This window comes from Vipera berus, assembly GCF_964194415.1.
Source record: "Vipera berus genome assembly, chromosome: W".
In the NCBI taxonomy this organism is placed as follows: domain Eukaryota; kingdom Metazoa; phylum Chordata; class Lepidosauria; order Squamata; family Viperidae; genus Vipera; species Vipera berus.
This window is the reverse complement of record NC_138210.1, coordinates 35,263,298-35,281,464: the sequence shown is the minus strand read 5'-3', so window position 1 is coordinate 35,281,464 and position 18,167 is coordinate 35,263,298. Positions and strand designations below refer to the sequence as shown.

At 41.5% G+C, this 18,167-nt stretch overlaps 1 protein-coding gene across 1 annotated transcript in view; it reads right to left on the bottom strand.

The window, feature by feature from the left end:
- Positions 1-9,752: 9,752 nt before the first annotated feature.
- Positions 9,753-18,167, bottom strand: part of LOC308676566 (septin-7-like) — a 213,133-nt gene continuing 204,718 nt past the window's right edge. Inside the window, exons 12-13 of the mRNA XM_081342443.1 lie at positions 15,306-15,445; positions 9,753-10,750 (exon numbers count right to left, since the gene is read on the bottom strand). Coding sequence (XP_081198569.1) covers positions 10,711-10,750; positions 15,306-15,445 — 180 coding nt within the window. The 3' untranslated portion in view covers positions 9,753-10,710. The remainder of the gene's footprint in view (positions 10,751-15,305; positions 15,446-18,167) is intronic.

The window sequence follows — 18,167 nt, the reverse complement described above, 5'->3', positions numbered from 1 at the left end:
CCAGCGGTGGACAAAGGCATTCCCGGCAGCAATCTAGTATCCGGGCATTCACCAACAAGTCCGCCGAGGCCGATGTCCAGGCCCACAATCCACTGCCGCCATCCGGGAGGAGAGGGGGGGGCTCCGCGCCGCCGAGGACGGCGCCAGCCAGCTGATAGCAATCCTGACTCCTGATCGAATCTCCAGCCGGTGGGATCGTCGCCGCCACCCCTCCGAACAAGCAGAGGGTATCCACGACGAACGGACAGGAAAAGAAAGGCAAGCAAAGGACGCCCCCAGCATTCCAGCATTGCTCGGCAGGCCGGCGACATCCGAAGCGCCGCTATCCGGAGGGGGGGGCTCAGCACCGTCAAAAACAGCGCCCAGCAGCCGTTTCTGCATCCCCCACCCCCCAGAGTCGCCCCATCATACCGTGCCACGGCTGGGCCTCCCTAAACTGACCCATTTAGAGCCCTTGTGGAGTGCCCGAAGCTCAAACTGCGGCCGCCGCCATCTTGGGCAGAAAAAATAAATAATCATCACAATTATGACAAATCACGGCCTGAACTATCTTGCTTTGTATGTAATGAGTCTATCTCATATATTAGTTTCCCCTTTTAAGTTGCATTACTGAAATAAATGAACTTTTGCACAATATTCTAATTTTTTGAGTTTCACCTGTAAATTTCTACCATTAAAATTCTTCCTTCTTCATCTGAATATACTATTTTAGAATCTAATGTCTCTTTAATGGATATCGCAACTCCTCTTTTTTGTTGTGCTGATGCATAGTAAAGTTTCCCAATTTTTGAATATTCCAATAATTTGTGATGTTGTTCTTTTATATGCGTTTCTTGCAAACAGATTATATCCAAATTCAATTTCCGTAATTTCCTAAAAATCTTATTTCTTTTAATTGAGGAATTCAGTCCATTTATGTTTACTGAGAAGATTGCATTTTCTTTCTCCATTTCCATTTATTTATATTTTGGTCTAGTAGATCTAGTAGTCCTTTGTTCTCTGGCAAGGCCTCCATCCTCGCCCTTTTGGTCGTCTTCCTCTCTCTGTTCTTCTGTTTGTGCAGTTGCTCCTTGGGTCCTCCCTTCTGTTTGTTTCTGCTCGTTACTCTTCCCTTGGCTTAGTTTCACTCCTTCATCTAAGATTGACCTGTTCTTCACTTCAAAATCTTCTGCTTTCCAAATTGAGTCCAGTCTATATCTTGTATTATTCCAGTTTATTAAGATGCCTTCCGGCATCAGCCATCTGAAATTTATACCATTGGCAATCAGCTTCGTGGTCAAAAAGTGACACTGTCTTCGTGTGTCTCTAACTCTCTTGGGTATCTGCTTTAAAACCACAATTTCCTTATTTTTATATTGTATTGGTTCATCTCTAACTTTCCGTAGTACTTCATCTCGTTGTCTTCTTTATAAACCGTACATGTACTTCTCTTGGCAGTTTATTTCTTCTTGCGTAGCTTGAATTGATGCGAAATATGTCATCTACCTCTAGCTGAATTGCTCCTCGATCTGCCTTCAGAGCCTCCTCCAAGATGTCAATAATCACCTCCGCTATGTTTTCTTCTCTATCCTCAGGGATATTTTGAAATCTTAAATAATGTTCCGATTTTTCCAACTCTACAGTCTTGATTGCATTCTCTAGTTTTTCATTTTCTTGTAGTAACATTTCTATCTTTTTATCGTTCACATCTGTTTTTTCTTCAATTTTGTGTATTTTCTGTTGATTTTTTATTATCATTTGATTCTGAGCTTCAAATTTTCCCTTTATATCCAAAATTTCTTCATTTAGTTTCTCCAATTTACTTTGTGTCCTCTTATGATTTTCCTGCATTTCCAGGTGGTTTTTTCCCAATGTCTCTTGATTTTTTAACATAAGCTCTTGAATAAATTTTAATGAAGTCTGTGTTTCTCTTTGAGCAGTGCTTATCTTTTCACGTTGCAACATTGCTTCAATAGATCCCTGTGTTGTAGGACTGGATTGTCCTACTGAAGGTGCAGAAGAAGTTTTCTTCATAAGCCTAATAATATTTGATGAAGTCATTTTACAGCTTACAATCTAAAGGCAAAACAACATCTGTTTAGATTTAGCCAAATTCAATAAAAGTAGCTTTGAATCTCAATCTCACAGCAAGGCACTCTTATTATTTGCAGGTGTTCTTTGTCAAGGTTACTTCAGTCCACAACAATTTCTTCAATTCTCACAATATATCAAAAATTTCATTGTTCTTTCACCACTAGATGTCCTCCTTGGCTTATTTATCGATGTCCGATATTTTTAACAAAGAGTCTCTCCCCCTCTTTATAATTACTCGCCACTTTTGTCTCTAATCCTTCTGGGGGTCTTTACTTTTCAGCCCTTTCTCATCAGGGGCATAACATTTATAATCCTCAAGGAGAAGGAAACAGAAAATCTTGCTCACCCAGCTTCAACACGCAGTTGAAATTTCACTGATTTTAGTCCTTTTCTTTCCTGCTGGAGACGACTATGGCTGCTAGGTCTTGGCAGCCTTTTCCTTTGTTTTTCCAGAGGGTCCTACAATTTGCTCCAATCGGGTGCCCCCTGATCTGAGCTCCTGAAGTATCCCTCCTCCTTCATTGCCCCTCCAGGGCAACTTTCCGACCCTCTAAGGGTCGCTAGACGAAGAAAAACCAAGCTGGAAAGCCGAGCACCAGCTTTTCCCAGTTGTCCCGCTGGCTGCCAAACAGGAAGTCCTGAACTATCTATCTATCTGTGTGTCTATCTATCTATCTATCTATCTATCTATCTATCTATCTATCTATCTTGCTCAAAAAAATAAAGGGAACACTTAAACAACACAATGTACTGTATTTAATAGTAGGATGTCTTATTTTCTGTTCCCTATATATATATACATATATATATACATACATATATACCGTATATACTTGAGTATAAGCCGACTCGAGTATAAGCCGAGACCCCCAATTTCACCCCCAAAAACTGGAAAAAGTTGTTGACTCGAGTATAAGCCGATCCGCCGTTCTGCAAGCCTCTGCCGCCAGCAGAGGCTCGATCCGCCATTTTGCAAGCCTGAATACACAGGAATACCCTGTGTGGCCGCGGCTCTCGGGGAAGCCCTGGCTGTTCGCTTCCTCGCTCCACGCTGCCATTCGGGGCCCGCGCGTTCCCCGGGCAAATCGCGGCGCCCAGCAGGCGAGGAAACACGCCCGCTCCAGTCACCCCCCCTTCCCTCAGGAGACGCGAAGCAAGTGACCGCCCGGAGCTTACCGAGGACTTGCTTTGGTGCTTCCAGGATCGCGCGCACCTCTCCCAAGCCGCCGCCGTCCGGAGACCTGCCGACAGCAGGCAGGGCACGGAGGAACGGAGACCCGGCGACGTTTGGGGAGGTTTAGGGAGGCGCCCAAACCTCCCCAAACGTCGGCAGGTGTCCGTTCCTCCGCGCCCTGCCTGCCTGCTTCTTTCCGCTGTGGAAAGAAGCAGGCAGGCAGGGCGCAGAGGAACGGAGACCCGGCGACGTTTGGGGAGGTTTGGGGAGGCGCGGAGGGCGCGGAGGTCCGGAGACCTGCCGACGTTTGGGGAGGTTTGGGGAGGCGCCCAAACCTCCCCAAACGTCGGCAGGTGTCCGTTCCTCCGCGCCCTGCCTGCCTGCTTCTTTCCGCTGTGGAAAGAAGCAGGCAGGCAGGGCGCGGAGGAACGGAGACCCGGCGACGTTTGGGGAGGTTTGGGGAGGCGCCCAAACCTCCCCAAACGTCGGCAGGTGTCTGTTCCTCCGCGCCCTGCCTGCCTGCTTCTTTCCGCTGTGGAAAGAAGCAGGCAGGCAGGGCGCAGAGGAACGGAGACCCGGCGACGTTTGGGGAGGTTTGGGGAGGCGCCCAAACCTCCCCAAACGTCGGCAGGTCTCCGTTCCTCCGCGCCCTGCCTGCCTGCTTCTTTCCGCTGTGGAAAGAAGCAGGCAGGCAGGGCGCAGAGGAACGGAGACCCGGCGACGTTTGGGGAGGTTTGGGGAGGCGCGGAGGGCGCGGAGGTCCGGAGACCTGCCGACGTTTGGGGAGGTTTGGGGAGGTGCGCGCGCACCTCCCCAAACCTCCCCAAACTTCGGCAGGTCTCCGGACGGCGGTGGCTTGGGAGAGGTGCGCGCGATCCCGGAAGCACCAAAGCCTCGGCCGCGCACAAGTCCTCGGTAAGTTTTTTTTGTTGACTGGAGTATAAGCCGAAGTGGAATTTTTCAGCCCAAAAAGTGGGCTGAAAAATTCGGCTTATACTCAAGTATATACGGTATATATACATACATATATATATACAAAGAAAAGAAAAAGAAAAGAAAAACTGGATGACTTCCTCACACACCTCAATAGCCTACACCCCAAAATACAATTCACCATGGAAACAGAAGCTAACAATCAACTTCCCTTCCTTGATGTCTTAGTCTACAAGAAATCCAACGGCTCCCTAGGACACACTATCTACCATAAAAAACACACACAAACCGCTATCTGAACGCACTCTCACACCACCACCCAGCACAGATCAACTCCGTAGCCAAGACACTCATCTCCAGAACAAAACACCTAGCTGACGAACAACACCTAAAAACCGAACTACACACTCTCACTAATGTACTAACAGCCAATGGATTCCAAAGAAACACGATTACCAACTTAATCCGAAGAGAGACACCCACAAAAACCCAAGACAGAGAACAAGAAAATGGCAAAGCCCTCCTCCCATACTTAAAAGGGACCACAGACAGAATCAGCAAGATCCTCCAAAAACACAACATCAAAACAGCATTCTACACAGACAGAAAAATATCCACCATCCTAAGAAACCCCAAAGACATAATTGGGTTAGAAAACCAAGGAGTATACGAAATCCCATGCCCCACCTGCCCCACCACATACATCGGACAGACCAACAGAAGAATAAGTGCACGCATTGAAGAGCACAAAAACTCACTCAGAAAGGGAGAACAAACTTCATCCCTGGTCCAACACTTTGAAGCCACGGGACATGAAATTGATTTTAAAAAAACCAAAACTATTGCCAAAATCGAACATTTTAACAACAGAATAATCAGAGAAGCCATTGAGATAGAAAAACGCCCCCACAGCATGAACAAACGAGATGATACCTCTCGCCTACCAGCCATTTGGAAACCCGCCTTGATTGACAGATGAGTCCCAACCACCAAGAATGATACCAGACTCAAACTCATGATAACATCACATGACATCACCACCACACAACCATTCAAAAAGCAAATCCGAACCCACAATGATAACGACGCACAACCACAAAACAGAAACCTAACTACAGCTGCAACATCAGCCACTTTAAACCCCTCCACAGCGGAAAGAAGCAGGCAGGCAGGGCGCGGAGGAACGGAGACCCGGCGACGTTTGGGGAGGTTTGGGGAGGCGCCCAAACCTCCCCAAACGTCGGCAGGTGTCCGTTCCTCCGCGCCCTGCCTGCCTGCTTCTTTCCGCTGTGGAAAGAAGCAGGCAGGCAGGGCGCGGAGGAACGGAGACCCGGCGACGTTTGGGGAGGCGCCCAAACCTCCCCAAACGTCGGCAGGTGTCCGTTCCTCCGCGCCCTGCCTGCCTGCTTCTTTCCGCTGTGGAAAGAAGCAGGCAGGCAGGGCGCGGAGGAACGGAGACCCGGCGACGTTTGGGGAGGTTTGGGGAGGCGCCCAAACCTCCCCAAACGTCGGCAGGTGTCCGTTCCTCCGCGCCCTGCCTGCCTGCTTCTTTCCGCTGTGGAAAGAAGCAGGCAGGCAGGGCGCAGAGGAACGGAGACCCGGCGACGTTTGGGGAGGTTTGGGGAGGCGCCCAAACCTCCCCAAACATCGGCAGGTCTCCGTTCCTCCGCGCCCTGCCTGCCTGCTTCTTTCCGCTGTGGAAAGAAGCAGGCAGGCAGGGCGCAGAGGAACGGAGACCCGGCGACGTTTGGGGAGGTTTGGGGAGGCGCCCAAACCTCCCCAAACGTCGGCAGGTCTCCGTTCCTCCGCGCCCTGCCTGCCTGCTTCTTTCCGCTGCGGAAAGAAGCAGGCAGGCAGGGCGCGGAGGAACGGAGACCCGGCGACGTTTGGGGAGGTTTGGGGAGGCGCCCAAACCTCCCCAAACGTCGGCAGGTGTCCGTTCCTCCGCGCCCTGCCTGCCTGCTTCTTTCCGCTGTGGAAAGAAGCAGGCAGGCAGGGCGCAGAGGAACGGAGACCCGGCGACGTTTGGGGAGGTTTGGGGAGGCGCGGAGGGCGCGGAGGTCCGGAGACCTGCCGACGTTTGGGGAGGTTTGGGGAGGTGCGCGCGCACCTCCCCAAACCTCCCCAAACTTCGGCAGGTCTCCGGACGGCGGTGGCTTGGGAGAGGTGCGCGCGATCCCGGAAGCACCAAAGCCTCGGCCGCGCACAAGTCCTCGGTAAGTTTTTTTTGTTGACTGGAGTATAACCCGAAGTGGAATTTTTCAGCCCAAAAAGTGGGCTGAAAAATTCGGCTTATACTCAAGTATATACGGTATATATACATACATATATATATACAAAGAAAAGAAAAAGAAAAGAAAAACTGGATGACTTCCTCACACACCTCAATAGCCTACACCCCAAAATACAATTCACCATGGAAACAGAAGCTAACAATCAACTTCCCTTCCTTGATGTCTTAGTCTACAAGAAATCCAACGGCTCCCTAGGACACACTATCTACCATAAAAAACACACACAAACCGCTATCTGAACGCACTCTCACACCACCACCCAGCACAGATCAACTCCGTAGCCAAGACACTCATCTCCAGAACAAAACACCTAGCTGACGAACAACACCTAAAAACCGAACTACACACTCTCACTAATGTACTAACAGCCAATGGATTCCAAAGAAACACGATTACCAACTTAATCCGAAGAGAGACACCCACAAAAACCCAAGACAGAGAACAAGAAAATGGCAAAGCCCTCCTCCCATACTTAAAAGGGACCACAGACAGAATCAGCAAGATCCTCCAAAAACACAACATCAAAACAGCATTCTACACAGACAGAAAAATATCCACCATCCTAAGAAACCCCAAAGACATAATTGGGTTAGAAAACCAAGGAGTATACGAAATCCCATGCCCCACCTGCCCCACCACATACATCGGACAGACCAACAGAAGAATAAGTGCACGCATTGAAGAGCACAAAAACTCACTCAGAAAGGGAGAACAAACTTCATCCCTGGTCCAACACTTTGAAGCCACGGGACATGAAATTGATTTTAAAAAAACCAAAACTATCGCCAAAATCGAACATTTTAACAACAGAATAATCAGAGAAGCCATTGAGATAGAAAAACGCCCCCACAGCATGAACAAACGAGATGATACCTCTCGCCTACCAGCCATTTGGAAACCCGCCTTGATTGACAGATGAGTCCCAACCACCAAGAATGATACCAGACTCAAACTCATGATAACATCACATGACATCACCACCACACAACCATTCAAAAAGCAAATCCGAACCCACAATGATAACGACGCACAACCACAAAACAGAAACCTAACTACAGCTGCAACATCAGCCACTTTAAACCCCTCCAAACCACACAATAAGCAAACTGACACCCACTATAAAAACATGGCACCACCACAAACATGAAGCTGAACAAAAGCAGCACAACTCACCAGCTCAGGTCTAAGGCTGGCAACTGAGACCAGCCCATCCACTCAAAACACACCCCCACCCAATCAGAACACACCCACCATTCAAAACATACTCCCATCCAATCAGAACACATCTAATCCCCCACCCAATCAGAGCACACCTCCACCCACAGAACACACCCCCTCTGGCAGTTTAAAAAAGAGGAACAAACAGCCACTACCACATGCAGGATGACGGATGGGATTCCACGCGGGAAAAAACCCGAATGACCAAATATATATATATATATATATATATATATATTTCAAATGTTAACTATTTAGATTACCTTGCTAGGCCCCAAACATGGGGCAAATCTTTATTTCCTGTTTTCAGCCTATCTTGAAGGCTATCAAACAGGCAGTAGTCACACCGGACAATTCATATATTTGTGTAAATTACTAACAAAGAATTAAAGGGAAACTGAGATGCATTTCTGACTCCTTAGTCGTCATCAGTCAGCTATACCCTTCTGAGATTCGAACCTGGGCTGATTGCATACAAGGCAGTGTAGGCTTAGAGGCAAATAACACTGCCTTGTATGCAATCAGCCCAGGTTCGAATCTCAGAAGGGTATAGCTGACTGATGACGACTAAGGAGTCAGAAATGCATCTCAGTTTCCCTTTAATTCTTTGTTAGTAATTTACACACACACACACACACACACACACACACACACACATATATATATATATATATATATATATATATATATATGTATATATGTATATATGTATATATGTATATATGTATATATGTATATATGTATGTATGTATGTATGTATATATATATATATATATATATATATATATATATATATATATATATATATATATATATATATATATATATATATATATATATATATATATATATATATATATATATATATATATATATATATATATATATATATATATATATATATATATATATATATATATATATATATATATATATATATATATATATATATATATATATATATATATATATATATATATATATATATCCTCTCTAACATAAGATGTGTCTGTTATATTTTAAGATAATTTGTAATTTTAGTTATTCCTTTAACATTGTTTCCAGAATTATGCCAAATAGAGTAATTTCATCAATAATTACTTGGCAATAATCACTTAGTACACTGACTTATATAAAAGTGGATACCCTAACTTACAGTCTAAATGTTGGAGATGTGGTAGTTTAGAAGCCACCTATTTTCATATGTGGTGGACTTGTAGAAATATAAAAGCTTTTTGGATTAAAATTTGGTGGAACATTCAAAAGATTTTTAAGAGAAAGATAAAGTTTTCTCCGCAATTGTTTTTATTGGGTATAGATTGTGATGTTAAAGAAACCAATTTGATGTTGAATATGATAAGAGCAGCACGGTTACTGGTGGGACAATATTGGAAGAAGGATAGTTTGCCTACTATAGAAGAATGGGTGTTTAAAGTTTCGAATCTTGCAGAAATGTCTAAGATTTCTGCTTACTTGAAAGATCATTCACAGGAAAGATATATTTCAGTTTGGAGGAGATGGATAGATTATATTCAGAATAAATATGGGACTAAAAAGTTCCATTTAGCTTATGAGTAGATTTTAGAGGGATATTGTTATTGATCTTAGTGTTGGTACTTTGTATGTATTTATGTTAAAGGGGAGTTAAAGCACATTATGAATTTGGTTAATTGTATATTATGCATAATTTTTATTTAGAATATGATTATTATAACTATAATCCTGTATTTAGCTCTGGGAAGTGGGGGGGAAGTGGGGGGGTTTGGGGTGGGGGGGATTTGGGGATATATTGTAAAATATTGTTTTTGTAAAACTCTTTAATAAAAAAAATAATTACTTGGCAATAATCACTTAGTACACTGACTTATATAAAAGTGGATATAGAAAAGATTTACCTAGAGATTTCACAATTGGCTGCAAGGTAGACTGCATTTTCTAGTCAATAGCAGATAAATGCCAGGTAAAATAGTATTTAAAATAATTTCATTTAAATTTAACAGAAGACTTTTTATTTAAGGATATGGTTTTTCAACTAACATAATCCTTCATACTCAAGTATATTACATCACAACATTGTTTATTATGTGATTTTTTTACAATACAAACAAAAATACAGAAATGCAATATATGAATACAGCTAAATGTAAAATGTTGACTTTTCTCAAAAGGCTATGATTCTCATTTCTAGAAGACTGACTTCACACAGGCAGAAACGGGTTGGTAGTTAAACCACACTGTTTTCTAGAAATGACCTATAAATGCATTTTCCTGCTACTTACCATAAAAATGTAAAAGAAGAATTAAAGGAAAGGTTTTGTTCACTGGTCCCTATCACATGAAAGAAACTACATTCTATTTAGCAGGGCCAATATATGGTAATATATCTAAATTATATGTTATTACAAAAATGAAGCAGTAGTGAAATTAATTGGACTAAAGGGATTATTAATGAGGATAGCATAAATTTAATGAATTAAAAAAAGGATTGTTATAAAAAGCTTTTAGGTGCCCCATAAGCCTATATGTTTGTCTTTCCATGTCTACTTTTAAAAACAATGGAAGTGTCAAAAATAGTGTCAACTGTGTTAGACTAAATTACATTATAATATATGATACACTGAATTGAACTTTTAATACTAGAAGCATAGTTCATATTATATTATGGCAATGTATCTTTCCTTCCAAAGTCCTTCTATATTGGAATATTCTAAAATCAAATCAAACCACTAGAATATGATTGTACAACTGTAAAATGTTTTTACATTAAAATGATTTGTTCTTTTTTTGTATTTTGTTTAAAGAAACAGTACTTAGAACTGTTTTTCTAAGTTTACAACATCCCAAAAAATTCAAGGCATTCTCAACTGTTATCAAAATCAACACAAACATTTGTCATTCTGTTAAATCCAAACATATGGATACAATTGGTGGAGGATTGGTCAAACAGATCCAAGACACACTGATGTTCAAGGCTGGAATATTGGCAATTAATACATAACTGGTGGTTTGTAAATACATTTAAAATATCTTCCCTTTCTTTTTGTTTTTTTCCAAAGTTCTGGAGGGGGAAAAATCAGACAGATATAGTTAGACACAGCATATATCATAATCACTGTTCTCTTCATATTATTATGACAAATTATATCTAATCAAACTCATTCCTTTACCCTTCCTTCTCACATGAGATTTTTAGATTGTTATGAAACCAGACATTATTGTGCTAACATATTAACATCATGCAATAGAATACACTTTTATTTAAATCTTTAGTACATTATTGATACTTCTGTACAAAATGGAACCTAGAATTGCAATGGCTAAAACACCAAATTCAATCAACATGGAGACTATGTACCTATTTTATAAAAACAACATGGGAAACTAGCTCAATCTGTATAAAGCTTTACTATAATTATTAAAAGCACATCCAAAACATCATGAAATGCTAACTTTTATCAGTACTGAACATTTAGTAAATATCATGTGTGATGTGATACAGTTTTCCCTGCTAGTTTATAAAGGTACAGACTGTTAAGAATAATAGTTATAAGATAAAAAAGGATGACCATGAATTATATAAATAAGATAGCAAGGAAACATAAAAAGCTATATATGGATAGGTTAAAAATCTTGAATTAGGGAGACAAGTCTGAAGAAAGAATATGTGAGAGCTTCCAGTTTGTGCGTGTGATGCTGGCGGACATACCGGGAGAAGCTCTCTCCCTGCCGTCCGGTCTTTCCTCCTCGGAGGACCCTGCAAAGGGTTAAAAGTCGCCCTGGAGGGGCGACCACCATAAGGAGGCTATCTCTTTGCGATTGCGGAAGGGCGGCAGCCCTCCGTTTGATCTGGAGTTACTCCTCTGTCCCGTTCCCTGCCAAAAGCCAAAATCACTATCAAGCACAATGAAGCAATCTGGAGGATTTGGGTGAGACCTTACCCTTCTTACTTCCCTAATTACTTTCCTGTGGGACTTTCTTGAAAATCTTTTCCCCCCTTCTTGAAAATTCGGCGACTGCTTACTTGGGGATTTACAACCTTAAAGCCTCAAAAGAAATCAAATGACTAAGCTAAATAACTAAGCAACTTTATCTGTACCTCTAAAATTTTTGGGCCACTAAAAAGTTTTTATTGTCTGTTTTTACGGGGACCTACTACCCTATTTACTACTAAAAATGAATTAATTGGATAAAAGACTTATATTACTCTGTAAAAGGATTGTAGATGCTATTAAGGACATCCTGTGGTGAAACCTGGTATAGCAAGTAAACCTTTTTTTTACTCTGAGACCTGGCTCTAACAGATTTGTCCTTGACATTATCTTTAAAGATAAAAATTGGGAACACCTGGCACGGAAAACAACCTTTAGGAATAGTGGAGGTGGACATTTATTGACTTTTATTAAAATAGCCTCCACTAAAGGCCTATCTGTAAAATATTAAAGAAATGGAAGAATATATCCCACCACTTGACTATAAACTCATACTTGATACAATTTTGGCAATGACTGCAGAAATAAAAGCCAGACTTAAAGACAAATTTGATAGCACAAACTCACCAAATGAGACTCTTACTTCAACTGATGAACTGACAATCCAAAAACGAACAGAGGATGAGGAACTTAACCATAAAACAGGGGACTTTAAAGTACAACAAGTACAATTTACTGAGAGCCTTGAAGCCCAAACTTTGATTTCAACTATAAAACCTACAATTCAACAAGCAACAGAAGCTGAAGAAAGCAATACTAAGATGGAGGATGCCAAAGGCCTTCAAATACAGTATACCAAAACTTCAACCAACCAAACAATAATTACAACACCAGACATGACCTCTTACCTAAGCCAGATGGATTTGAAAGAAGAAGACCAGAGTGAACTAAGAACAACTGCACCACGCCAAACATGGAGATTGGATTTACTGGAACGAAAATTTAATGACTACAAAGGGGTCACTCTCTATGAAAAATTGATAACTGGATGGTCTCCCCGGATTCAAACAATGTGCGTAGGAAGAAAGGGAGACACATTTGAGAAGCTAAAGGCAATGATATGGAAGGCTGCCTGGCACAAAAAGAAAGCTAGAATTAGATTTAAATGAATTTTTCCTCTTTTTCAGTTGTAAGTGTTAGGACTTGCAATAATAAAGCTTAAATTTTTCTCTCAACTGTTAAAAGATATAAACTGAGTCTATATTTAGGATCCAGATTTTTAAGGGAATGAAAATTAGCTATAAATAATAAAACATACTTTCTTAACTACAGATGAATTGTAAGCATGACAAATAGCATATGTATGTATTTCAGATATGATAATTGCTATATAATGAAATAGGTTAGCTATCAGAACATAACTTTGAATTATATTATAGAATTTGCAATGATCTAATAAAAGATATTATTTTAAAAATGGATGAACTACTAAGATGTTAAATAATAGAATATATTTGTTATAATGATAGAGCTAAAAAAAAATTCTTAATGGGCTAAGGGGAATCTTTAAAAGATACACATTGATTTTATACTTAACTTTTAGACCTTTAAAGGAAAGGAAAGTTAGCTATTAGAATTACTTACAGGTGAAACTCGAAAAATTAGAATATCGTGCAAAAGTTCATTTATTTCAGTAATGCAACTTAAAAGGGGAAACTAATATATGAGATAGACTCATTACATGCAAAGTAAGATAGTTCAAGCCGTGATTTGTCATAATTGTGATGATTATGGTGTACAGCTCATGAAAACCTCAAATCCACAATCTCAGAAAATTAGAATATTACATGCAATCAATAAAACAAGGAGTGTACATAGAAAAATATCGGACCTGTGAAAAGTATAAGTATGCATATATACTCAGTACTTGGTTTGGGCCCCTTTTGCAGCAATTACTGCCTCAATGCAGCGTGGCATGGAAGCTATCAGCCTGTGGCACTGCTGAGGTGTTATGGAAGACCAGAATGCTTCAATAGCGGCCTTCAGCTCTTCTGCATTGTTCGGTCTCATGTCTCTCATCTTTCTCTTGGCAATGCCCCATAGATTCTCTATGGGGTTCAGGTCAGGCGAGTTTGCTGGCCAATCAAGCACAAGTAATCCCACGGTCATTGAACCAGCTTTTGGTGCTTTTGGCAGTGTGGGCAGGTGCCAAGTCCTGCTGGAAAATGAAGTCAGCATCCCCATAAAGCTCGTCTGCGGAAGGAAGCATGAAGTGCTCCAAAATCTCCTGGTAGACGGCTGCGTTGACCCTGGACTTAATGAAGCACAGTGGACCAACACCAGCAGATGACATGGCTCCCCAAATCAACACAGACTGTGGAAACTTCACACTGGACTTCAAGCATCTTGCAGTGTGTGCCTCTCCATTCTTCCTCCAGACTCTAGGTCCTTGGTTTCCAAATGAGATGCAAAAGTTGCTCTCATCAGAAAAGAGGACTTTGGACCACTGAGCAACAGACCAGGTCATCTGCTGGTGTTGGTCCACTGTGCTTCATTAAGTCCAGGGTCAACGCAGCCGTCTACCAGGAGATTTTGGAGCACTTCATGCTTCCTTCCACAGACGAGCTTTATATATTAGTTTCTATCTCATATCTTAGTTTCCCCTTTTAAGTTGCATTACTGAAATAAATGAACTTTTGCACGATATTCTAATTTTTCGAGTTTCACCTGTATATTACAGAATTTGGAAGGATACAACAAAAGATATTTTCTCAATAATTAGTGAACTATTAAGATGTTAAATAGAATAAATTTTCATAACATAAGAATGCACTGAAATAAACAATATATGTATTTTAGACAGGATAATTACTATATAATGAAATGGGGAAATGTGGGCTACCTGAAAATTAAGTTTTCTTTTATATATTATAGGCTAGTTCGGAATATCTTATTCCAATTAGGTAAAAGGTAAAAACAGGACATGGATATGTATATGTGAAAATATATTGAAAATAGTTTTAATTGATTGTGTTATAATTAGAAATGTGTTATTTTGATTAATTTGACTATGCTATCATAACTAAGGGAATTGGAGAGGGAATTCTTGTTGATGTAACTTGACTTATCTACAAATGACTTTACTATTGTCTACTTTTAACTACCCAACCACTGTATTGCTTCATAAATACCTGGATGTAAAACTAAAAAATCAATAAAACTTGTATTAAAGAAAAGAAAGAATATGTGAGAAGATATGGCTTACTAGAAAAGGGGTGGCAATTTCAGGCATATATAAGAAAAAAGATAGAATTTGAAATGTGAATGAAAAGAGAATGAGAGAAGACGGAGTTTTTAATCAGGAAAAAATCCATCTTTGTTAAGAGTAGTTTTAATCAGATAACTTTATTATTTTTTAAGCAAGTTCAAATATATCTACTTCATGAGAGGGTGCAAATATGTTTTAAAAAAAGCACACTTGAATTATGGCCCACATGTATACAATCCTGTGTGTGCCAGCCAAAATAAGCACAGACAATTCTTAAGATACATTCCAAGTTTTGGTCAGGCAATTTTGGTCTATGCAAATAGGACTGTAAGCATGTAGAACAAGACACTGCTCTGTGGAATAGATGCTATTTGTATAATTCAAAATCACACCATCAGAAAGACCCAGAAAAGTACCTTGAAGAATTCTGTTGTTCCAAAATGCGTTGTTGACCTTCCCAGATTGCCTTTTCATCTTCAAATTGGTGCCGTTTTTCCTCCAGTTCTTTGTGTTGGGCCTCCAAATTCTTTTTCATTTGCTCATGACGTCGCTGGAGCTAAGGGAAAAAACATATTTTTATGTATGTATGTATGTATTTAACTTTTACGCTATCCATCTCCCCCGCAAGGTGACTCTGGGTGACTTAAAAACAAGAAAAAATCATTAAAATATTAAAACATTAAAAACTACACAGATTAGAATGTTGTAAAAACTGTTCTAAAACCAAAACTAAGCAAGCTATGAGATGGATGGGACAGGGATGAGGTCTTCTTATCCTGTCAGCCACCTCCAGTGATGAGTGCCCCCCTCAGGGCACCTGGCCAATCAGCAAAGCCAGGTTTTAATAACCTTCTGGAAAGCCAAATGGGAGGGGGCAGTTCTCACCTCCGTGGTTAGAATGTTCCATAGGGAAGGGGCCACAGTGGAAAAGGCTCTTCTCCTTGACCCTGCCTGTTTCAATTCCTTAGCAGACAGAATCCGTAGTAGGCCTCTTCCATGGCACAAGTGGGATGGGCTTGTCCCATTGGGGACAGATGGCTCCTCATACACCTTGGACCCATTCCATGTAGGGCTTTAAAGGTAACAACCTATGCCTTGAATTGGATCTGGAAGCAAACTGGTAACCAATGCAGCTTGAGCATTAATGGTGTTATATGCTCAGCCCTAGGAACTCCAAGTACTGTGCACACCACTGCATTCTGTATCAGCTGCAGCTTCTGAATACACTTCAAGAGTAGCTCCATGTATGAATGCATTGTAGTAATCCATCTGAGAGATAACTAGAGCATGAGTGACCATGCGCAGGGCTTCAGGGTCTAGGTAAGGGCACAACTGGTACACAATGTGAAGTTGCCCAAAGGCCCTCCTAGCCACGGCTGCCACCTGCTCTTTGAGCAGGAGTTGTGAGTCCAGGAGAACCCCCAAGTTGCACACTGGATCTGTCTGGGGTATGCAAACTCATCCAGAGTTAATGATGATAAACAACTGGATCCAGTGGTCCCTTGCATCCACAGACACTCCGTTTTGCCTGTGTTCAGTTGAATATGGTTATTCATTTTTGCTTAAGAACGCACTTACTGCAATTTTTAAAATTTTATTACTTTATAGCTTACTTTTCAACAATATGACATGCACCTAAATTTAAGATGACCTCCCTGCTCCCCCAAAGAAACAGAAAAACTGTATAGATTGCCTCATTTACTATATTCTCAGTAAGTTGGGACAGATCCATACTCCACCACAAAAATATTATTTTGAATTGTTGTTCTGCAACAATTGGGGGTGTGGCTTCCCTCCGTGGTGACCAAGTGGGAGGGGCCTGAGTGACCAAGTGGGAGGGGCCTGGCTGAGGGCTCTCATCAGCAAGATCTTCAACCCCCTCAGCAAGGTCTTCAACACCCCCCTCCTCCTCCTCTGAGTCGTCCTACCCAACTGCCGAACCCACAGGCTGACCCTGAATCACAACAGTATCCCAGTATTGCTTTTCCTACTCTTTTATTGACTATGAAGGCTACTCCATTTCTTCTGAGGGATTCTTGCCCGCAGTAGTATACCTGATGGTTATCTGAATTAAATTCACCCATTCCTGTCCATTTTAGTTCGCTGATTCCTAAGATGTCGATGTTCAGTCTTGTCATCTCTTGTTTGACCACGTCCAGCTTTTCTTGATTCATGGATCTTACATTCCAGGTTCCTATGGAGAAAAAATCTTTACAGCATCGGACTTTCCTTTCACCACCAGATACATCCACAGCTGAGCGTCCTTTCGGCTTTGGCCCAGTCACTTCATTCTTTCTGGCGCTACTAGTACTAGCCCTCTGCTCTTCCCCAGTAGCATATTGGATGCCTTCTGACCTGAGGGGCTCATCTTCCAGCGTCATATCTTTTTTCCTTTTGGTACTGTCCATGGGGTTTTCATGGCAAAGATACTGGAGTGGGTTGCCATTTCCTTCTCCAGTGGATCACGTTTTTTCAGAACTCTCTGCTATGACCTGTCCATCTTGGGTGGCCCTGCACAGCATAGCTCATAGCTTCATTGAATTACGCAAGCCCCTTCGCCACGACAAGGCAGTAATTCATGAAGGGGAGTGACTCTATAGATTGTTTCAAATATAAGATTATAGTCAAGCAAGATTTGTGGCTGATCGTTCTCCATTTTGTAGTAATTATAAATAGTCCTTAGTGGAGGCTATTTTTCAAAAAAAAATCAGTAAGTGTCCACCTCCACAAGTCTAAGCCAAATTCATCTCCAGCTGTTTCAGGTTTTTATCTTAATGCCAAGTTCGGTCCAAAATGTAAGCAAGCTTGTTTGCCAGGGGTATTCACTTGCTGTAACAGATTTTTCTTTTTTGTCTCCTTTTTTAGATTGATAGGTAGAATAGTCCATTTCTATTAATATAGGAATTTTGGGCCAAAGGTAGAAAGGCAGTAAGTCCAATTATTCAGTATCATGTAGTTCAAGGCTTTTTCTTTTCTCTCCCAATGTAGACAAAGGCCGCTATTAAGGAGGGTGGGGGAAAAAAACCCTTCCCTCTCTCCTTGCAAGGGGAAACAAATTTGGAAAGCTTTGACAGGAAGAGTAGTCAATTAGGAAAAGAAGAAGGCAATTCTCACCCAGTTTTCAAGTGTTTTCAAGTGCTGTGTTGTGATTTTGGCTTTGGCAGGAGACGTCTAAACGATGGGCCATGGGAGTGGCCGATCCTTTCTTCTTTGGTTCGGAGAGTAGCTCCAAGCTGACGGGAGGGCCGCCGCCCTTCTACCGCCGACTGGAGAGACCT